The following is a 23,749-nucleotide window of genomic DNA, read 5'->3' as shown; positions in this document are numbered from 1 at the left end:
TTGTTAAGATTGCATTTACAATGATAATTTTAGAAAGATTCAACAAAGATCCTTTGTACAGTTATTTTCAAGCAACATAAAATTGCAAATAAAGTATATACAGAAACATTAGAATAATGTAAATAATGTGTAATCAGTGACAAGTTTTGTTTGTCCAGCTACACCAACATGCTGCAGTCATTAGCTAATTTAAACCGGTCACAAATATTCAACCAGACGTTTTCAACTAATGCTGCATCCTAGTTTTACACACAGCTCAGATTAAGACTGGGGAAATGAAAATAATCCTCTACCATTGGGCATGCTTGTGCACAGGGATGCATATTTGAGGATGCTTTTCTGGAACCAGACGGCTTTTAAATAAATAAAAAGGTCTAAGTGATCTGCTTAATGAATGCAGCATGTCAAGACTGGCTCTTGAGATACATGTCCGTCCTTATAACAGTCAAAAAAAACAATAAGATGTCAGTGAGGTTACACCAAGCAAAGAAAAACAGCTTCTGCGCAAATGAATAAAAATGCTTTGTTTGCTATATTACGTAAAAATAACCAGATTTAATTTATAGCATTACAACGCAGCTGTGAGACACATCCTATTGTTTCCTCTGATACTGTTACAGTTGTATGTACAAGAAATTAAAATGAGAAAGTAAAGTTGCCGTGTTTCAGTCCCAAAACGATCCCTTTGTTTATGTCATCCACAAACGTTTTACAGTACTTTTTGCTAACACTGTAACTTGAATAGACCAATCATTGTGCTTGTTTTAATAACTACAGTAAATAGACCCATGACGATTTAAAGACAAATTTAAAAATCAAATAACGTCTCCGTTAACAGAAGGCAATCCTTCAACTAGTACATTTGAATTAATATATTAATAATTTAACAATGATTCAATTCACCAACCTGCTGCTGATGGACAAGCAGCCTCGTATAGTTTGCGTCAGCTACCTTTGTCTAGATTCTGATTAGCTAGCTCCTGCCCCTCCCTTGCTCTCCCTGAAGATCAATGTAACACTTCCTGACGTGATAAAAGTCCATACATAAATAAAACACACAAGCAGGTATGTCTAAAAAAACGGCATGCCTTGGTCCTTTAAATACTGTTCAATACTTAGGCTGGAATGCTTTTAGATTCTTTAATACCTGATATAGAATAAGTGAGGGATAAAAACGCTCCTTCCAGACACAATAAATAACTATCCTTCATATAGTGCAGTAATACAGTACTCACACTAAACCTACAGTAATTGCACAGAAACCACATGCAACAGGCTAAAAAAGGGAAACCCCCCGCTTGTATTGTCCATCTTTTCACTCATCCCCCAATCCCTACTTCCATCTCTCTGTCTAAACTTTGACTTTCAGCATCTATTCAGCCGGGTAACTACTTCACTCGGGGACCAAGCATTGAGCCTTGGGGAACTCCCAGAGCCCAAACACAGAATGAGGCAGCTCTCTGGAGTTGCAGTCCAAGGCAGCATGGATAGTATCGGCATTCAGGATGACAGTTTGCTACAGGTAGTTTGGTTAATCCAGTTAATAGTAAGAGCATAGTCACTGTGGATGTCTCCTTTCTGGGGCCTTCCCCGGCACCTCTTTTTTTTTAATGATGATGAGAATATCTTTCACCTCCTTTCAAGTCATTCATGTCAGCTTTGTGTAGACAGACAGCCAAAGCAGTAATACTTCTACCCGGGTTTAATCCCAGTTTAACAGTTCACAAATAGTCTTGAGCCTCGAGCTGCTTCAGTCTCACTGTTGGTCTGTGATGGCTAATATTTGCAGTCTTGTTTAGCTTGCACTGAGGACTCTACTGGCCTCCCTGGTGGAATGATCCCTGTGTGTAACTGGGGCAGTGGGACAAAAGCAGTTCCATTGGCAGTGTCTTTTGTTGCTGTCATCTCTCATCACGTCGTCCTTTTGAACATTTCTCTGACAAGCTCTCTGTCTGATGAAGCGACAGCTTTCTTACAGGTCACCATCAGAGGGTGGCAAACACAGCTTGAAGAGCCTGTCGACAGAGAGCAAGTTTTAATGAGGGGATTCTGCCTTGTCTATAAAGTAATAATGACTGTGTGGGAAGAGATGTCTGGAAGTGGTTTTCAACTCTACCTTGGGAATGATGGAGGCATCTGGTCCATTACCTGGCGGTTTTTGGCAGAGAGGACATCTCTTGCCCCCTGATGGAAGAGAAAACAGACTTTGAGCTTTACAGTAATGGTTGTACTTACATAGATTTATTGCTTTACATAGCCAGATATCCAAACTTTCACAGCTGCTTTCTGATGAGTCATGAACATAATTTCACAAAATTCTAAGAGATATTTCAAATTGTTGCTGCTGCGAAGCAGGGCGCATACTTTATCCCTTTAGCCTAGGGGGTTTGCAATTTTCACTTTCATAGGAGCCATGTAGCCTCAGCTCACCTGGATTAAAGTCATTCAGGAGTCACAAATTCTACTTTATCTTCACAATAAAGACAAATAAAATTCCAATCATAGTTAAAATCTAGTGAATAAGTATTTAAACCAGTATTTTGTGTTTATAAATATGTATGTGTGATTTATTTTTAATAAATTTGCAAATATTTTTTTAAATTGAAAAATGTAATTCAATAAATTCAATAAATTTATTAAATTGTAAAATTTTCAAAAAATTAAATTTGAATAACCTGCAAAATTTGCAGAAATTACAAAAATTTTGAATTTTCAAAAATTGAATAACTTTTTTAAAATAAATTTGCAAAAGAAATACAAAATACTAATTTCAAAAATTTGCAACATTTTCAAATATATTGTATTACATTTAGTTAAAATTGCAGAAATTCCTCAAATTTAGCACATCTTCAAAAATTTTGGATTTTTTTTTCTAAATTTTATAAAATATCAAAAAAAAAAAATTAAAATATTTCGCAAAAAGTAAAACAAATACAGCAAAAAAATTAAATGAAGGGTTTGTTGCCAGAGGTAATGCATATTAAGTTTAAAAAATGTTAATGCATGTTTTTATTTAGTGTCAGTTTCTTTATTCATCAATACCCTTTGTAAGAAAAATAAAAAATCTTTATTTCAGGAATATATTTTCAAAGCTACAAGGAGCCACTGCAAAGGAGTCAAAGAGCCACATGAGGCTCCAGAGTTGCAGGTTAAGGACCCTTGCTTTAGCCTGACTGGGCCACCAAATATCAAACTTTTGAGAATGATTTGTAATGTAGTGATTGACTGATCTGTACTCAGTTGTAATTCTTTCTCATATAGAATAATTCAGATTCTGGGGTCTGCCTGATGGCCTCCTGCAGCATAATTTGTCAACCTTTGCTGATATAGTCCTGACACTGCATAATAACTAAAAACCCTCTGGGTGCAGAATTTCCTTATCATGGTACTGTACTGTGTTATTAATATTCTGAAACAATTCACAAAAGCAAACAAGCAAATACTGTGAAGACATGAAGCAAACTCCTGGAGGAGCAGCAGGCTTATGTATGCATGAACTAGATGTGTTTAATGAGGCTAAAAAGATCTGCATGGATACTTCGCATCCACTTTAAATCAGAACCAACAGAGCAAAAACTAATTTATTACAGTGGCAGTAAATTAATAACTAAACAAGATGCAAAGCCATGGGGAGTCTGGGGAAATACACAGACTAAAGGATGTGGAGGATACACAGGGGACGTGGAGTTTACTCACTAGCTTCTGTCACAAGTAGACAGGATATGCAAAGTTGGTGTACAGCTGTTGACATGCAACTTATGTTTAGGTTTAAACTTTTTATGTTAAACTGCATACACCAAATCTGTCTAGACCAGGGGTCTGCAATGTGTGGCTCTTTGACTCCTTTTCAGTAGTTCCCTGTAGCTTTAAAACAATAGATAGATAGATAGATAGATAGATAGATAGATAGATAGATAGATAGATAGATAGATAGATAGATAGATAGATAGATAGATAGATAGATAGATAGATATGTTTTCATTTTTCTTACTGAATATTGATTATTAACAACATTGACAGTAAATAAAACTATGATTTAATGTTTTTTTTTCTTCAACCAAATATGCATCACATCGTGCAATAAAGCCTGCCATCTCTCTACTCCACTTCCCACAACATCAACAGCCCACCAACTTTCCTTGCACCTGTGGCTAACTTAAGGTTTACCCCCTTGGTAAGATAACTAAATCAACAAAAAGACTAATCTGGAAGAAAATACAGATTTTAATTAAGTGTGGATCAAGTCATTAAATACCAACGTGTTGACTTAGTATATGCTTCTTATGTGGCAAGAAATTAGCAAATAACAAAAAATGAGTGACATTATCAATTATCAAATTCAAGTTTGTATTTTGTAGTTCTATAATTTCATAAATTAGAAAAACTTTTTGTTTGGATAGTTATGTAATATACTTCAACTATAGAATTGTGTACACTGTATTGCCTTTATTGTGAAGGTAAAGTAGATTTTGTGGCTTCAGAATGACTTTCACCCAGGTCAGATGAGGCAAAACGGCTCCCTTGATTGTACAGGTTGCAGACCCTGGTCTAGACAGTGATTTCAAACATACAACTGCTACCACAGAGGATTCTCATCGTACTGATTTTCTTTAAATGTGTCTTTATGTTTTGTGCTGTACCACAAATTGCCTCCCTGAGGACAAAGAAGTTTCTAGGTCCAATAAAATGTTCTCTGAAAAAACTTTGCAGAAATTCAAGTTTTGAAAGGAGGCCACAGAACCCTCTGAGGGATTTTCTCTGAGCCTCAGTCTGAGATCAGCTCAGCTTTACCTGTTTGCGCATTATATCCATAGTTTGCATGATGCAGCGAGGCATGAGGCCGTGGTTTCTCGCTAAGATCATCGCCTGCTCCAGTGTCACGCTGTGGGTACATCTGCAAAGAACAAACAAGGCAAAAGGTGAGGCCTGTGTAGCTTTTGTAACCAACACGCTGACGGGACAGCCCACTTTAACACCCGCTGGACACCTCAAGGTAGGAATTAGTTCTGACAATGAGACACGGCAGCACTTTGGAGGTCCAGTGGAGCATGTCATCCACTCTGTCTGCACTGTGTTAGTCTTAATCCAGCTGACACTCTGATGATATCACACAAGCAGTATAATGCAGTTGGCTCTGCGCCAGGCTGACCTTTGCATGCCTGTAGCACACATGGTGATGTGGCAGGCTCCCAGACGGTTACACAGCTCAGAGGACACGCACAGCACGCTGACACCTGACGGGTGACCCTGGGCGCTCGGGCGCACGTTGACGTAAGATTGCATCAGTCGGCAAAGGTCGTCTAGGGTGTTGAGAGGCCGCAACAGCTGTGACAGGGAGACAGTGAAAGTCAGAGAGGGTCAGGGGTCAATAAGACTGCTGATGTGATAATGCAAAGAGAGGCCGTCTCATCAAGTCAGTTTAGCAGCTATTCCTGGAAAATAGCAACTTTTCTCCCATTATTTTTTTTTAATTTCTGGAAGTTTTGTTTGGACAGCTGCCAGAATAAAAGCAGTAGAAAAGTTTGACATGTTCCCAAAAAAGTCTTTGAATTAAAGCAATAAGATACAAACAAAGCAAAACTAGTCTGACTTGATAAGATGGGCTAACAGAAGGAAATCAACACAACACAAAGAGGTTGAGCTCTTTGCAGCCATTTTTCTTAAAGGGAGTAAAAACTCCAAGACAAACTCTACAAATTAAAGTTACAATGTTTTCTACAATGTTAAATCACCTCAGTCTATTTCAGCTACAGTCATCTCTGGATTCTAGTATTTTCTATCTATTCTATTCATCACAGGGGCTCAAATGGAGGAAGTGCATAATGATTAAATAAGTACACTACAAAATAAATTAAACGTGAGATTAGTCAGAGTTAATACGGGAGTCTTAGTGAGCTAGAGGGAGCGGGGTGGGAGCTTCCAGTGGAGGAACAGGACTCCAGTTTATCTTACTTTTGAAATGCTTGGTCGAAGGTCTCTAACTTCAAGGCCCAGTATCTGTGCTTGCATTTATATTTAGTCACAACATTATATAAAAAATGGACTTATGTCACAAGAACAGGTTACAGGTTACAAATCAAAGACCACATAGGCAGTGCATGGAGAATATATCAGAGTAAATGTATATCTACCTGGTCTATCTTCATTGCTGTGGTGCTGGAGTCTGTAGGGAGATTGGACTTCTCCAAATAGAAAGCTCTGTCAGGACGAGAACATATCTATTTCAGTTTGAAAAACTCTCCATCTTGTTTGGAAATGTAGAGATTTTTCTCCTCTGACTCAGACTGGGTGAGAGCTGAGTCATCCAGAGTACTTCACTTTATGGAATATGCATCTGCTACAGTACATACTGTATTCCATCATTTATTGATGCTGCATGAGTCACGAGATTAAGCAGACCCATATCAGTAATCATGAACAGAATGATGGGCTATCAAAGTCACATAAATAACATTATGACACAATGAAAAAGCAATAAGGTGACATGCTTAAGTAGACACACAAGGATTATTAAAAACACTACCCTATAAGCATTAGGGGTGCACCAATCACAATTTTCCGTCATCTATCTTAAAAAAGCCTGACCTGCCGATACTGATCCTTATTTTTTATTTTTTATTACTGACAGCATATACCTTAAATGTTCCAATCATATCTTTTTGAAAATCACACAAACAATACCTGTGACACAATAAAATCTTAACGTTTAAACTTCAACAACCATTAAAGTGTCTTGAGTTTTAGGCAAAAAGCAACAAAGGCTGACTGTCAGACCTTATATAAGGTATATAAGATCAGTTTCATATGTAAGGATGGGCCGATCACCAATCACCAATACCCCAAAATTAAGGAAAGCTGCACAGATTGGTGCATGTCTAATAAGCATCTTATCTTACAAATTATATCTAAGACAATGATGATATGAACACTCCATAAACTTTCACTGCTATGCAGATGACACTCAGCTTTACTTGTCAATGAAGCCTGAAGAAACCAACCGCTTATCTAAACTTGAAGCATGCCTCAAAGACGTAAGGTCCTGGATGAGCAGAAACTTCTTACTGCTGAACTCAGAGAAGACTGAAGTCATTGTTCTTGGACCTAAACATCTCAGAGAAGCTTTCTTGAACAACATCGCCACCTCTGATGACATCAGCTTGGCTTCCAGCACCACTGTCAGGAACCTGGGAGTTCTTTTGGATCAGGACCTGTCCTTTAACTCTCACATCCAACAGGTCTCAAGGACGGCATTTTTTCATCTTCGCAATATCAAGAGAATTAGACACATCTTGTCTCGGAGCGACGCTGAGAAACTGGTCCATGCTTTCGTTTCTTCTAGGCTGGACTACTGTAACTCTCTTTTATCCGGCTGTCCTAATAAGTCTATTAGGACTCTTCAGCTGGTTCAGAATGCTGCCGCTCGGGTACTGACTTGGACTGGGAGGAGAGAGCACATCTCTCCAGTGTTAGCGTCTCTACACTGGTTACCTATAAAATCTAGGATAGAGTTTAAAATTCTTCTTTTGACTTACAAAGCGCTTAATGGCATCGGGCCATCATTGTTCCGTATAATCCGTCTAGGTCTTTGCGTTCTCAACATGCTGGTCTGCTCGTCGTACCTAGGGTCTCTAAAAGTAGTATGGGAGGTCGAGCCTTTAGTTATCAGGCTCCTCTTCTTTGGAATAACTTACCGGTTGAGGTCCGGGGAGCAGACACGGTCTCAACCTTTAAGAGTAGACTTAAAACTTTCCTTTTTGATAAAGCTCACAGTTAGAGCTGGATCAGATCTGAACCAGCTCTTAGTTATGCTGCTATAGGTTTAGACTGCTGGGGGGAACTGACACACAGGGCTCCTGTTTCCCTCTTTTTCTGTCAGTCTAACTTCTAGTCTTACTGTCCTGTTATAGTTACTGACCATACACCTCTCTGGGAGGGTCTGAGTTTGTCTTGTAGGTTCCTGGGGATCGGTGAAGAAGACGGCCTGCTGCTGTGCTCCTGTCCGACACCAGCTACTACAGCTTTGGATTTGGCCTGCTGGTTTCACCATAACTGTCGCCACAGCGCCAAACTTCAGACTGCGTCTGTTTCTCTCTCTCTCCCTTTCTGTGTGTGTGTGTGTGTGTGTATGTGTGTCTGTGTGTGTGTCTGTGTGCGTGTGTGTGTATCCCTACCCCCCCCCCTCCTTTTTTCTCCCCCCCCCCCCCCCCCTCTCTCTCCCACTCTCTCTCCTCTATCTGTCTCTCTCTAACCCCAACACAGTCGAGACAGATGTCTGTCTAACATGAGTCTGGTTCTGTCCGAGGTTTCTGCCCGTTAAAGGGAAGTTTTTCCTTGCCATTGTAACTTGCTAAATGCTGCAAAGTCCTGTACTCATGGTGGATTAAGATAAGATAAGACTCCTTATCTTGTCTTGATGTTGGGTTTCTGCTAATAAAATTTTATTAACATTTACGGGTCTAGACCTGTAAATGTTTTTGTAAAGTGTCTTGAAATAACATTTGTTATGATTTGGCGCTATATAAATAAAGATTGATTGATTGATTGATTGATTGATTGATTGATTGATTGATTGATTGATTTGATTTGAAACTCAGATCCAACAAAAAATAAAAAAAACTTTCCCTGTATCTTGAAAGCAACTTAATGAATCTGTCCAATATTTCTCAGACCAACAGAATCTTTCAGTGTAACCAAACATGCTCATTTCTTATTCCAAAGAAACCACAAGTTCTCACTGTATCGGCTCCTCTGGGTCAACTACTCCCTGTTGGTAGATTTTGAACTGTTTTAGAGCTCTTCTTGATTAATGACCCACTTTTCACCTTGAAAAGCTCTAAACCTTGAAAATTTCTGAAGTAAAAGTAAAACAGCAGTCGCAGCGTACTTTCTGCTGGCTTATGCAACACCAGAGGGTGAACTCTCCCTTTAAGGTGAAATCTATCCTGAGTGCTCGTGAGTAAGCCGCTGGAGGGCTGTGATGCAGTGTAGCATAGCGGACCTGAGTCTGCGGTAGTAGGCCTTGACCCTCTCCAGTGAGACAGCGTTGGTGCGCTGCTGGAACTCCTCCATGTCGACGTAGTCCTGCGGGGACACTCCCTCTGGACGCTCCAGAGCTGGATGAAACACACGAGAGGCATTAGGATGGACACACACAGGCATACTGTTACACGATCACTTCACACTTTCACCTCCTACCTTTTAAAACATCATTATTTTCCCCTTAATGAATCACATAAATATCTCTAATGTTAAAGCCTTTCTAATCCAGCCCCATCCTTTAATCTAATCCTGACTTTGAGAATTAAATTATATCTTAACGACCTCAGGACTCTCCTGAAATTCAACACTCAAAAGAGTTTTGGTTGATTGTATGAGGACACATATGGTGCACACAGACTTGGCCACCCACTCTCCCACACACAAAAACATGTCCCTCAGTCCTGCAATGAAGACAAATTTTCAGTAGGTGGCACTGTTTCTCCACACATATCCACCGCTGCACATTTCTGAGCCTTTGTTGCAGCACTTTGCTCTAAATGTAAGTCAATGAGAGCAATATAAGCTCTCTTATTGGGTTAGTGTTCCAACTGGCACTTGTCTGTGGAAAATTAGAGGCTATTTGGCAGACAGACACGATGCATAATGCTGTTCATTCATCCCGGGCCAGCTGAGACTGATGGTGGATTAAAGAAGCATGGAAGCATGGGATAGTGTGAAGCAGGGGTGGTTCAAATGGACAATAAAAGGCGTCAGTCTTACTAAGGAAGAGCATTAAAGCTGTCAGCAAATGTGTGTGCATTACAGATATGGGGGCTGAAAGTTTTCGTTTTAAAGATATATCATATAAGGAAGTATGTGAGTTTCCATGTTCTTAGTGATCCATATAACCACCTGCAACACCCCTCACAAAACAAAACCATGTGTCCCCCTTTGTCCAGTCTCACCCCTGGTGAAGAGGACGGTGTGGAGCTTCAGACTGCCTCCATTCTGTAGTCGACTGGGCAGCTCGCTGAAGTGACAGCTGTCCAGGTACAGGGTGACCCTCAGGGCCTGCCGGCTGCCCTCCACCTGGTAGCACACTGGTGTGTCTGCAACACACACAATCACAGAGAATGGAGACTTTAACCTGACTGTGCTTTTGCTCTGTTAGTTGTTTGAGCTGCTGAACAAACGAACATGTCCGAGTAAAAAGAGGAGAAAGAAAGCTTTGAAAGCACCAGCATTTGCTTTGTTTTCTTTGTGCACAGAATGAGCTGGAAAGGATTTTGTTTTTCGAACCTCTGACAAAAAATAAATTACTAAAAGCAGCACATCAGGCAGCTGGAATAGATAAGGGGAACCTATTTGTCTCTGTCTATCACTGTGAATGCTTATTATTAAAATCTCCACTGATAAAATTAAGCTGTTTAACAGCAGGCTTCCCAGAGGTATTAAAAAAGCAGAGTGAGTGAGTAATGAAATGATGTTACATGGCTAAATCACAAAGTAAAGTTTCTGTGATGCATTAAGTTGACAGTGATAATGAAACAGTCGTTCTGAATATAAATTATTGTTGGAAAGCTATAACACTGAATCTTGCTCTGTTGCTTTGCATCTTTTCACTCTGCAGGAATGACTCCGTTGGTATGTTTCCACTGAATGTGGGTCAGCAAAGCCATTGGGACACATTTGAGTAATGTCCCATTAAGGGAAGATTTGCTTACAAGCTGTTTATTAGATCAGTAATTTTGAACTTCTTTGAAGAAGCCCCATCTTTTATCCAAAAATCAGATCAATGCATGTTACAGTAGGCAGCCTGAGCCTGCCATGCCTGAAATCAGCCAATCAGAGAGCCGGCTGATGCCAAACTGTCACGCTATAACATATTTCATATTTTGTAAATTCAAGATTTTGGCTGTATGGCCCAGTTTAGACATTTTTTTTTAGCAAAGAAATAAATATGAAGTCATTACCTCTGTTTAGCTAGCACAGTAATGGAGAAATGACTCAGCTCTTAGATTTGTGAAAATCCTAATTCCATGATACAGGATCATTAAGACTTTTGCATGATGTCAGTGACCACCAAATGTTTTTAATCTGTCCTGAATAAAAAAATGATTAAATAATAAAAAAAAGTTATTACAGCATCAGCTGTGAGCAGTGATGTCACATTTCTGACCCTTCAAACAGGACTAGTAATTATTTATAAGTCTTGTGGCTCATGAGTAGCTCTCAGAAAATGGAAAAGATGACCTTTAATGTGCAACCTGTGGGGTCAGCGCTCTTTTCCAGAAAATCCATCAAACCATAATCTTGTGGAATTGCCTGTGACGCTTCAGGCTGAACTCAGGGGCCTATGGCTCCATGGTGCTTGCGAGACTCTTACCTAACCTTATCTAGTTCAGCTCCCATCACGCTTAAGATGCTATAAGTAAATCAATACAGCTCAGTGGATGCTGCCGCCACAAAGCGTCCACCTGCACTGCAGCTGTCTGAGTTTAAAATGCAACTTCAGCAAATGTGTTTGGTTAAAAACTCATTTCTTAGCATCAAAGGTTTTTGATGTGCACAATATAAGCATGTGTTACACTAAATACTTCTGCTGCAGAGTGTGAACCCATAAACTAAGATCCCCGTTTCATGCAGCGCTTTGCCTCCTAAGATGAGAAGTGCGTGATGTGCTTTTTCTTTGAGCTGCAATCTCTGCCGCCCATATTGAGACGGCTGAAAAGAGAACTGATTCAGGATGCAGTCATCCTTTTGTATCTACCGGCTTTGAGGCTTTAGGTGGCCTGCAGCACTTTCACTGAATACAGATACTGATGTGATTAAAAAGCACCAAAACTTCAGGTCCTAAACTTCATGCACTCAGTCATGTCAGGATTTACACAATGCCCACTGTGGATAACCTGTGTGCATCCTCAGCCCTGCTCACTCTGAAATGAAATGCTTCAACCCTGAGCATCTTCTCCATAATCTGAAAGACATTTATCCACAACAGCACATGCTGCATTTATTCCAAGGAGATTATAAACAAGTATTGAAGAGAGTATTATACAAGTTTGAATGTATGGTGCATGCTTGTGTCGTCCCACACACGGGGATTATGGAAGAGTGGGAGGACAGCAGTTAGAGGGAAAGCATGGTGGTCTAGAAAAGAAAGAATATGATGAATGAGTGAAAGGAAATTCTAAAATTATATAAAAACATCAAGAATAAAGACGCCTCTGTTGCCACTACATATGTGCCAGCATGTTATCTTTTTTAGAGAATCGCAAAGGTTTAGATGGACCCCCCACATCTTGTCAGGAAGCACTCATCACATCTTTAATACTGCAATATTTAACGCTGTAATAAAACGTCATGCTCTGCTCTTGTTTAAGGTGATTTATGGAGCTGGAGTTGTTTCAGCTCCTCTTTCTGTCACTCTGCGCTGAAAAGAAAATCAAATCTGTAACGGTAAAAATGTCAATTTCACCCTCAATAGCAACCACACATGCTCATAATGGAACTTTATTCAGAGTTAGTGAAACCATCCAGCTGCTCATTAGCAGCAGCCTGCTTTGAATGGCTAAAGTCAGTCTTTGTTAAAAGAGTCTCTTACTTGCGACCAGACACTCGTCCTCTAGCTGCCTGAAGAACACAGTGACTTTGTCCAAATCCAACAGGGCTGCCTTGGTGTCCTCCAGCATGGTGCGCTCCTCTTTCTGCAGGAGGAGAAAAAAGACAGCTCAGAGGTTAGATCAGGAAGAGGGGTTAGCTCAGTGTGAGACAGCTGCAGGAAAACAATTAAGTCCCTGAACATGTCGGGACAAAAGGACAGCAAGTATGATTTAGTGAGAGGTTAAAACTGCATCAGGTTAAAACTACCAAATCATTTGGTTGATCTTCTGACTACAAAACATGAGGATGTCTAGATAACCCAGTCTTTGGTGGTAGTCAGCATATCAAAAAAAAAAGCTGACTTAACTGTCTGTTAACCTGGAAACAGGAAAAGAGGAGGAACCATGGGTGGAACACAGAGCTTCATCACACTTCCTGTTGGTCAACTCAGCCACAACCCTAATTTTGCAAATCTATGCATAACTCTCAGCCTTAATACTGTCAACAAAGATGAGTTGTAATAAAATATACTAGGGTGAAAGACATGGTTTACTGGAGAAACTGATAAATGCCAATTGATGTAACCAATGTTTCTCATAAAAAAAATCTGATTTTGCACAAAAAGTTAGTGTGTAAAGTGAGTGTGATTTTATCAGTCTACTACACTGTAAAAAATAACATTTTAAATGATTTTAGACCAACTGACCCCAAAATAGAGCAAAAACAATGACGTCTATGGTAAACTGACTTGCTCAGTAAAACAAAAACCCATATCATCAAGTTGCAATATTTTAAATGTACTTTGGGGCGCAGATGGCCTAGTGGTTAAGGTCGTGCTCCTCAGGTTCGGCTACAGCCTGTGGCCTCTTTCCTGCATGTTATTCCCCACTCTTGCCCTGTTTCCTGCTCTGTCCACTGCTCTCTCTACTATCTAATTAAAGGCGTAAAAGCCCCAAAAATTAACTTAATAAAAAATATCTATATAATATTTTCACACTTTGTATATCAGTACACTTGCATAACTTCTAGGAAGGTGAACTATTTGATACTTCATGTGTTTTATGATTGACTGATTCTTTAAGTGGTTAAAAATGGTGGAAAAGTCATAACAAACACAATAACAACAAAAATGCAAACTACACATTTTAGCAAACATCAAACATGTTGTTTAAACAAGTTCAAAGCATATCTTTGATACCAACCTTTATCTATCACTTTCCCACATACTATGCAGTAAGTACCAAGGAAGTAAATGAGCCTGACTGTAAACACATTTAATTTAGCTTTAGAAAAGCATTTAAACTTAAGTTATAATGGGGCTCTCTGGGATTTTGTAACCTTGCCCCAAGTAGGCACTTGATTAAAGAGTTTTTCATCAGCAATATGAGTCTGAAACTCTTTTTTAAAGAGCAGTTATTAGCTGCTTTTCAGTAGCAACTGATGCTATAGATGCATTAAAAGCTGCGATAATTAATTAAAAGAAAATAAAGAGCAAAGTTTTTAGATAATTAAACATTATTTGGTGATTTTAAAAGCAAAAGTGTCAAACATTCAGCTCTTAATGGATGTGTTTTTTGCAGATGTATACTCTGCAGGTCAGAGGTGCTTGACTGAAAAGCAGTTTGAATCGAGTCCATTACTGGTAGAGGTTTGATTAAAACAAAACCCATCCTCACCAGATGTGGAGCCAGCGTTGACTGAAAATGCAGCAGGACCCCGATGACAGATATCTGCTCCAGCCACTTCCTGCTGGTCTCTTTGCCGTCTTCCTGATACTCGCCGGCGTTGTTGAACCGGGACCGAAGTGCCGCCAACAGCTGTTCCGCCAGCGTGCACAGGGCGCCTGTCGCTGCCTGGCAGAAGATCACATCTCGCCGCAACTGCAGAGAAGTATCTGATGTTGGGGAGAGGTGGGGATGGATGTTAATGTCATAGAGGGATGGCAGCAGCCTAACCTCTCGCTGTAACCTCTCTGCTTACATGTGTATCCACTGGAGTCGCTCCAGAACATGGACTTTATTCCATTAGCTTCACCCTCCTGGGAGGATATCTCCCATTAACCAGCACCATCTGCCACTGTGTTCACTTCAAAGTGACTCAGAGCATCATGTGCTTTGACACCGGCCCTCATTCCTGTACAAACATACAGGACGACCGACCCCAGCCTGAATCTGATCCTGATCTGGTTAATGAAAACCATGCTCAGGACTTTTCAGGGCTTTTAAACTCTATTAGTAACTAAATACAGTGAGACATACGCTCTATCTCTGTGTGATAAATGTTTGGTATGGGCTGTGATATCTTTTATAAAAGTGCATGGACATGGTTTCAACTGTGTTGTGACAAAAACAGAAAGCATGACCTCATAAATGTTGAAAAAAGCCAAACAAACCGTATCAATGACATTTCTTCAGAAATATTTGAGTTTCCATTGAATGGTCTTTGAAGCTGTTTTAAGCTTCAGCAGATGTCCTGGTGAGGATTTTCATGTGATGGATGATCTCATTAGTAAAGAGCTCAGAGACGTTGGAATCATTTAAAATACTCCAGTGTTGAAGATTTTCCTGCCGCTTAAAACTGAATCGTGCAGCTTAATGCGCGTCCTGTCTCATCAATTCCTCTGATAACTCTACGGAAAATTAAAACCCAGACTCACCCCACTTACTACTTTGATTTTGAACTGTTTTACTGTTTTATACTGAGCACAGACACGTCACTCTACCTGTGCACTTCAGCAGAGCCAGGAGCAGCTGGTTCTTCCCATCTGTAGACGAAGAAAGTGAAACAAGATGAGAGGACTGATCTAAACCTCACAGGGCACATGTTCACGACAGCACATGTGCCTCACTAACCGTCCACAAATCTCTGCAGGCTCTCCACCAGGGTTTTGATGGAGGTGGGAAGGTTCCAGGGGTCCTCCTGGATGTTCTTGTGGATGATGTAACGGCATCGAGCGGTCCAATCTTCTGTTTGGCGGAACTCTGTGCACATAAAACCAGGAAAGAGTGAGTGTGCATGTGTGAGTGTTGCGTAACTTTTGTGATTGTGTTAGTAGTTACTGGACAACCCATCACCTTTTGGACAGAACACATACATGCAGCCCAGAATCAGAATCAGAACTTTATTGAACCCAGAAGAGTAATTAAGCTTTCAGCCTACCAACATTCAACATGTCAGTGACAACAGAGCAGTAGAGGGGATAAAAAAAAATAAAAAGAGCTCTCATGATTTATCAGTCTGATATCAGAGGGGAAAAAAGAAATGGTGGATCTGTAAGATCTCCTCAGAGGGGCATGACTGTGCTGTCCAGAGGGCATGAGAGAAGAATCTTCAGTCATAATCTGTCCAGATTGACCCAAAATCCCTTTAGCCTTTTTGACAACCTGCTTCTTCCAGAAATAGCTTAGATCTTCCTGCTGTATTCTGATCATTATGTTGATGTTAATGTTCACACAAGATGCAGCACACTGTTTTACATTTTACTTTGCGCAAACAACCCAGTCTGGACCCCATTTTCTGGATTCTGCAGCAGTCTAACTAATGAACATTATGACCTTTGCCAAGGAGGTTGTGTTTTTGGGTGTTTTGTCTGTGAACAACATAACTCAAAAAGCAACAAACCGATCTCGATGAATTTATCAGGAAATGTCCAAAATGGGATAAGGAATTTTGGAGGTGATCTGGATCATCATCTGGATACAGGATTTTATTAAAGGATTCTGTATCATTGTGAGATTGGGCTGTTTTCACCATATGTGCATAACTCCAAGATAAATGCTCTGAGTGCTTGTCTTGCTATTTTATTATTTTATCTTATTTTTGTGGTACTTTTAGCTAATTTGTGACACTCATATGTTTATATCTTTTCATGTGTGTATTTTTAGTCTAAGTTTTCCAATTTTCAATTTCATTACACCAATTTTTGGCCATTTAATTTGATTACATTTCACTCTTGGCTTGTTTTTCTACATTTTAACTTCCTCCAGTGTAAATAAACTTTCAGTATGGGTGTTGATTCAATCTTACCAATGAAAACTAAAAAGAATAATCCAGTACATATACTTTTATATGACTCCTTGGGCATTCTCACAATGACAAATGGTATATGACTTGTTATCTTTATCCTTCAAGAATTTAAATTGAAATATATACTGAGTGTTTATTGAAAAACTCTATAAAATAGCAAATGTGGTGTTATTGTGGTGATCAAATAAATTACAAACTATGTGCAAACTTCAATGCAGCTTTGCTAAAGTTGGAAATAAACATGTACCTGGTTGGTTGTGGTCAGAGTAAAAGTGCTTTGTCTCCTCACAGGCCTTCAGCATGACAGACCCTTTGAGGAGGCTGTTGATGGAGTCAACCTGTGAGCAGGAAAATACAAAAACACACACAGAAACACACACACACAGATATGCTTTCAGTTAATGAATCAGGATTTTTTTGTGCTTTATCTTTCAAACGCTCCACAATTATTTATTTGTCTTCTTTCAGCTTCTCAGTGAAATTATAACAAACACACACACAAACAAACCACTGCAGCAGCTCCTGGAGGACTTTCAGCGTGAAAAACAACACAGCTTGTTTTTGAGCAAACCTCCTGAGCTGCTGTTTACACGTGGAGATCACTCAAGAAGCCAAAAGAGTGAGTGCCCCCAATGTGAGTCAAAGGTAAGAGGAGACTAAGAGATGGATGGGGTACCAGTGTAACCCAGTGTGTACACACATGTGAGAAAGGGAGGGGGGGGGGCTGAAAGGAGAGAAAGCAAGGACGTCAGAGAAAGATGAGAGAGAAACAAGGACCAGAGGACACAGAGCTCCAAGAGGTAACACAGCCCAGATGTTGACTGATTACTATCAAAATCATCTGCTCCAAAGGGTCTGGCAGCGTGACGTGTGTTTGTGTGTGTGTTCTTGTTTCAGTGTTTGTCAAACCTTTTGGCTGAGCCTAACATTGGGAAATCTTTGTAATTACTCAATTCTTCCAAGGTTTAGTTTCTGAATAAAAATAACTGCAGTGGTTTGTTTTTGGTGAACAAACATCCTGAAACAAATTTAGCAGTAACTTCAAACCGAACCGCAGAACTAACCTGGTTAAAAAGGTGCTCGAGGCAGCCGTGCAGCTTGTCCTGTTTGTCAGAGGGGATCCTCATGTCACATGGCAGCTCGTCCCCTAGCAGCCGAGAAACACCAAACAGAGAAACAGCACGTGTTTTTCAATCTTTATCCTTTCTGTCTGTTTTCATTCAAACTGTAATGCCTGAAAATAAAACAGGTTGATGCTAATGAGTCTTCTTAATTAAACACACTGTTAGCTCTTAAAGACTGGATGTTCAAAACCGCAGTGGACACACACTCTACTTAGAGTGAATGAAACTGTCGGTTGAGTTTATGAAATGTTAATACCTGCTCACAAAATGCTGAATGCATTTCTTACTGACGCTTTTTGTCTTATTTGCATGCATACATGTGGTGTATAACCAATTTCCTATCATGCTTTACCTGATCCCATCTCATCACTCCCGAGGTACGAGCTGTTACTCCTCACACTGGTATAGGACAGGACTGAATCTCTGTTGCTGTTGCATTCACTGTAATGAAACACACACACACACACACACACACACACACACACACACACACACACACGAATGTTGGCTGTTAAAATGCGTTATAGCGCAAAGGGTTCATTCCACTCTTTAACCACAGAGAATTTGGAAATCTGCGTCTTGTAATTATGCTGCCAAATAATCCTTCTGATTGTAAAAGCTGCTCTGATTTACAGTATGTGAGACCAAAGGTAATTAAATGTTTCTCACTGCAACAGAGAGGCATTTAACCAAGAGTCCCAAGCTTCTGACTGATCGTAGATGCATATACTGTGCTGAAACAGCGACCTGAAGCTGTCTTATTTACATAAACACATGTTCTCCTCAGCGCTGCCAGTGTTTTGCAGCTCAGTCGACAATGTTTTCCTCTAATCTTGGGTTTTCAGTGAAGTACAAGTTTGTAAAATTACACAGTCTGGTATTTATAGTCATACGTCTGTGTGATTCAACATGATTACCAGGAGCATGTGGAAGATTTATGTGGCTCAAATTATACATCCCTTCCAGTGAGTACGCTCGCTATCCCCTCAGAGCAACTCTGAATGATTCACGGCTGAATTTCCATGACAAATGGCCTGTGAGCGACGACCAGCTTCAAAACGACAACACTGGCATTGTCCTCTCTTTGCCATTACCCGGCTTGGATGGAGGACAGAGTGGGGGAGAGTAGGGGGAGGATATCACCTGCTGGGTTATTTTGTGGTCTCTAGAGTGTGTGAGTGTGTGAGTGTGTATGTGTGTGTGTGTGTGTGTGTAGGTTTGCGGTGGAAAGGGGGGTTTGGCGAAGTCAGAGCTGCTACAATTATGGCGGGAGACTTAATAGAAGCATCTTTTAGTCGTTTGGCTTGAATCCTCAGCTGGCTCGGATTCACACAAACTCGTGTAACACCAACACTAATGTGTGTGTATACAGCAGTAAACACAGACAGGTTTGTATTTCTGTACCCTTTCCCTTCAGCCGCTCTTTCTAATCATACCTCAGGCCTCCCGTTGCTTCTCTCTGTATGTGCTGCCTGATATAAATACAACCCCCTCTCCAAATGTGGCCTGGATTGTTCCCATTTTGGCTCCTTCTGGAGGAGGGGTTGTGTTTCCAGATTTCAGACCCTCACACACAAACACACACACAAGAGAGGTGATATCCAAATTTAACCACACACCTTCTGCCAAAAGTGTGAATACCACTGTGACAATTATCCTGCCCGTAGTGGAGGAGCTGGCCTAAATCTTTACCACACACACAAATGTGCGCCCACACACACACACACACACAATTGTTTCACGGTTCATGCTCTCTGCCTGGTTGATGTACAGGTGCACAGGTAACACCTACACTGAGCAGACATCCTGTGTGTGTTCACTGAAAACTCATTAACAGCCTCTTCTTGGGTTTCTTTTTAACTTACACTCCTGTCTGATTTGTATACTTTAGCATGCTTAAATAGTTTTCACCAGAGAAAAAAAACACACAAATTAGTGATGCTTAGAATGACCGCATACAGGGTGACATTACTTGAATATTCAGAGCGGTGTCAGTGGTTGAATTAGCTGCACTAAGCATGTAAAACTGGGGAGCTATTATGCCGTTAAAGAAGTTTGAATAGAATAGAATAGAATAGAATAGAATAGAATAGAATAGAATAGAATAGAATAGAATAGAATAGAATATTTCTTTATTGTCCACCAAAGTGGAAAATTGACTTTGGCTCACCAGCAAGAGACAGACCGCACTACAATACAAAAAATGTCATACATAAACCATATATAAGACACAATATAAAAGTAGAGGAAAAACAAAACCTACTTAAATAAGTAAAATAGTATTAAAACAGTTCAGGCCATTTTGGTGGATTTGCCACTTAATCACATTTTAAATGGTGGTAGTGTTTGGTATAGAAGATTTTTTTTTAAACTTCTGGTCAGAGGAACTCTTTAGCGCCTCCCAGACCTCAGAGGCTCAAACTGACAGGACAGAGGATGGGAGCTGTCTGCCAGGATTCTCTGGGCTTTCCTCCTTGTCCTGTCAGTGTAAGTGTACACATTTGTAGTTTATGCAAAAGCTGCAAAAAACATCTCAGACATTAAAAACCAAGAGTTTGATTTGCATTTTGCATTTCCTTTAACTGTATTAGCCTAAAATCCACTGGCTGTGAGTAAAGAATTGATTACATCATGTACAGCTCTGAATTCAGGCGAGTCGCTCTATAATTGGATCACAAGTGAACAGCCTTAGCTACACATGTAAAATTATCTCAGTGCATCCGGATGACGATTTGAGAACCCACAATCGTATCCAAAACGGGGATTACTAAACTTTCTAGTCTGTGACCCCCAAAATGACAACACCAGAAATGGGCACACACACATGATGTATCCTGTGCTGCTGTTAAACAATAGGGACCGATCCAGTTCTGGTAACAGGTCTCAGTCTGATACAGACCCAAAAGTCTGATTAGATATCTGTGAAAAATGGCTGTTCTATAGGACAGATCTGCCCTTCTGTGTTCCTCAACACCAGCAGGTCTTTGCTGAAATACCACAAAAGAAGATGAGTACAGTGTTTCAGCAGTTTGGAGGTATTTCACACTTGTTTTGCCAACAACTCTGACAAAAAAAACTTTAACATTTGCAAGTTTAATTCCTCACTAATCCACTGCTGAGGTTAACAGCTAATCTGTAATTTCCTGTTAGTGTTGAAGATTCAGTCAACCACACAATACACAGTTATAATCCCATAAAGTAATAATACAGTCAGTGAGAAACATTAGAGAAACCTGAAGCTGCAAAGATGTAATTGTCAGTCATATTCTTCTTGAGTGCAACAAGTGTAAAACAGATAAAACAATTTTTATTCTTGTTTTCTAAATTAAAATACTATTTCTGTGTTTCATTTTACAACAAATGCTACAAATGCAATTTTAAATACTTTATATTTTTTGTATGAGCCTCAAAGGAGTCTTGATCCAAACTTTGGAAACCACTGCCTCACACATTTCTCAGTGCAGCCTGTTCAATCACATTTATCCAAATGATCCATGTGTAAATCATAAAGATTATTTAGTCTGATTCTTTAAAGTTTAAAGAGACTCCAGTCTCCAGAGAAGTAGTTGGAAGAATACCAGGCTTCATTATCAATAATTGTTTTTTTTACATCATCTCCTGTATGTGTGATCACCTGCTCCTCCTGGTCTACATATGCGTGTAGCATCTCCTCTTAAAGCCTGCTGAAGGGGAGCATTAACTGAGAGAATTTGCATACAGAGAGAGTTGTGAGTTTAAGTGGTCACTGGAGACACATTTAGGGATGTGTCATAGTCAAAATGTTAACAGCTGTCCACTTGTGATCGACTCACCTATGACACTTAATACCAGGTAGCTCTACACATTTGTCAGTAAATTCACACTACATGGGACACGTGTAATAATTCTTTCAACAGGGTGTGAACACATGTGCCTCAGGCCACAAAGAAGGACGGTCTCATCTCTATAACCAGAGCAGTAAGTGCCAGAATACCTGCTTGATTTATTACATCCCTTCATCTGGGGAAAGTCTCTGAGTTCAGTCTTCACTGTACACGAGGGTAGAAAAATGCAGAGCATTTGTGGAATGTATAAAAGTATGTTTGTGGGTATAAAACTGCAAACAGCTCATATGAAGTAGGACATATGAAAGGTCATACACCTTTCAAAACAGCTGTTAAATCAGCGCTCACATACGAATCAGGACAGATTTTATACCATATCTCAAACATGAGGATGAGCTGTGATGGAAAATACCGGATAAATCACTTTGAAATGTTGCTATGGATTTTCAAAACTGGACTCTTCTGTGTGATTTTAAAGATCTTAAGCAGGATTGTTGAATAAAAGAAGGAACTGGATCTGTGGTGGATCGCTGTTCACATTTTCCAAACAAAAATAAATCAGGATCACTTCAGGAGCTTTTGGGGAGCTGTAATCTGTTCCTGAATCTGGACACACTCTACCTGTATGTAGATTAACGACTTACAAGATGTACCAAGGTTTAGAACAAACACTACTCGACTTGGATTTCCTCACACACTCCTCTCTCCTGAGTTTGTCTTTGACCCCCTCAGTGTGTGTGAGTGTGTAAGTGTGTGTCCGGCTCTTGTTTTTACATCATGTTCCTCACATGCTGTACTCTGCAGTGACCTCCGACTGCTGAGCTCTGCAGAGGTCTGTCACCACCTCCAGCTTAAATGTCTGATTCTCTTTTTCTGTCACCGCCCGCCTCGGCAGCACAGTAGCACTTTTTCTGTTTTGATCCAAAATTTCACTGAGGGATGATTCATCCTCATTCATGGTGCAGCCTTGAAAGGAGAGTTTGTTTTTGTGCAGCGAGCTTTAATACTCTGGGTAAACACCTCTTTGTGTGGGAGTGTGTGTGTGTTTGAGTACAGCACATATATTACAGCCCCCATTTTCCCTTTACATTTTACTGCAGTGAGGTATTAGTCTTTCGCATGGCGTGGCTGAGGCCGTAATGACAGAGTGTGTGAGGAGGCCGCACCCCAAACATTTGGCTCTATTATACACCAGCCCACCACACCAACAACCAATAACTACATCTTAGTGGGTGGTGAAGGGTGGGGATCAGTGGAGAACTGCCCAGTGAACTGTGCTCACACACACACACTCTCCCTCTGACACACACACACAGAAACGTCTGAATGAACTCACAACAAGTAAATGACATAACCAGATCTGACCAAAGCATTTTGAAGTCAATTTTAGAGCTCGATCTCGGGTAAAATACCGACATCTGGAAGGAATTGTAGCCTCCGATGGGGGGAAATGAGCACATTATGGGTTTGTAGAGTAAAGTTTGAGGGTTATTTAGGTTTTACAGATCCAGAGTTACACATCCAGGTGGAAGAAAGAAGGTTTCCATTATGTTTTATGAAGATGCTGTGATACTGGAGGCCTTTATTATGGAGCAAGTTCAATAAACCCAGGATATGTTTATGTTTTCTAAGTTTACTCATACTCACAATTACATAACGCTTGTAACAGGACAAGTCAACACAGGGATTCTTATCAGGCCATGGAGGCCAAAAATAGGCCAGTGTTTGCATCATGTGACCCACTGTTAACAAGGACAAATCTACTGTAAGCAAAGAGGCTTAATAAATAAAAGAAGAGTAAACTATCAAACTAAACAAGTATAAAGAAGTTGAACATATAATCCAAACTTAACAAAACATGACTGTAGCTGCAAACCACAGGACAGACAGACTGTGACGGTGAAGGGTTATAATATTACTGCCCATTCAGAGTTATACTTGTTTACTCTATTAATTACTTTGGTTCCCAGTTGTATTTTTTTTAGAGTCTATGGAAATTTAAGCCTGAGTCTATTTCACCTGCAAACCTGATGGTATCAGTAACAGATTAATAGAGTGATGTATAAAGTGAAAATAATAACAAAGCAATAAGTAAGCATACTTTGCTTGGTTGCTAGGCGCCGCCCTGTTGGCTATGGCTGCCTTTTGCAGCAGCTCTCTCTTCTTTGTCTGTTTCCTGTAATTTTTTCGTCT

The 23,749-nt window shown here is 40.1% G+C and overlaps 1 protein-coding gene across 2 annotated transcripts in view; it reads right to left on the bottom strand.

The window, feature by feature from the left end:
* The window catches only part of prex1 (phosphatidylinositol-3,4,5-trisphosphate-dependent Rac exchange factor 1), a 121,569-nt gene continuing 97,820 nt past the window's right edge, over positions 1–23,749 (bottom strand). The window contains exons 27-41 of one of the 2 annotated variants that reach the window (XM_074681263.1): positions 18,085–18,173; positions 17,673–17,755; positions 16,856–16,946; positions 15,435–15,563; positions 15,305–15,346; positions 14,259–14,476; positions 12,584–12,686; positions 9,945–10,088; positions 8,999–9,113; positions 6,132–6,198; positions 5,953–5,997; positions 5,150–5,325; positions 4,792–4,894; positions 2,117–2,184; positions 1–2,015 (exon numbers count right to left, since the gene is read on the bottom strand). In XM_074681263.1, coding sequence (XP_074537364.1) covers positions 1,973–2,015; positions 2,117–2,184; positions 4,792–4,894; positions 5,150–5,325; positions 5,953–5,997; positions 6,132–6,198; positions 8,999–9,113; positions 9,945–10,088; positions 12,584–12,686; positions 14,259–14,476; positions 15,305–15,346; positions 15,435–15,563; positions 16,856–16,946; positions 17,673–17,755; positions 18,085–18,173 — 1,516 coding nt within the window. In that variant the 3' untranslated portion in view covers positions 1–1,972. The remainder of the gene's footprint in view (positions 2,016–2,116; positions 2,185–4,791; positions 4,895–5,149; positions 5,326–5,952; positions 5,998–6,131; positions 6,199–8,998; positions 9,114–9,944; positions 10,089–12,583; positions 12,687–14,258; positions 14,477–15,304; positions 15,347–15,434; positions 15,564–16,855; positions 16,947–17,672; positions 17,756–18,084; positions 18,174–23,749) is intronic. The other variant, XM_074681264.1, reaches the window with a different exon arrangement.

Source organism: Halichoeres trimaculatus, unplaced genomic scaffold, assembly GCF_033239565.1.
Source record: "Halichoeres trimaculatus isolate MK-OKI-2021-1 unplaced genomic scaffold, fHalTri1.1 fHalTri1_scaffold_11, whole genome shotgun sequence".
NCBI classification, from domain to species: Eukaryota; Metazoa; Chordata; class Actinopteri; order Labriformes; family Labridae; genus Halichoeres; species Halichoeres trimaculatus.
This window is presented reverse-complemented; position numbering and strand designations above follow the sequence as displayed.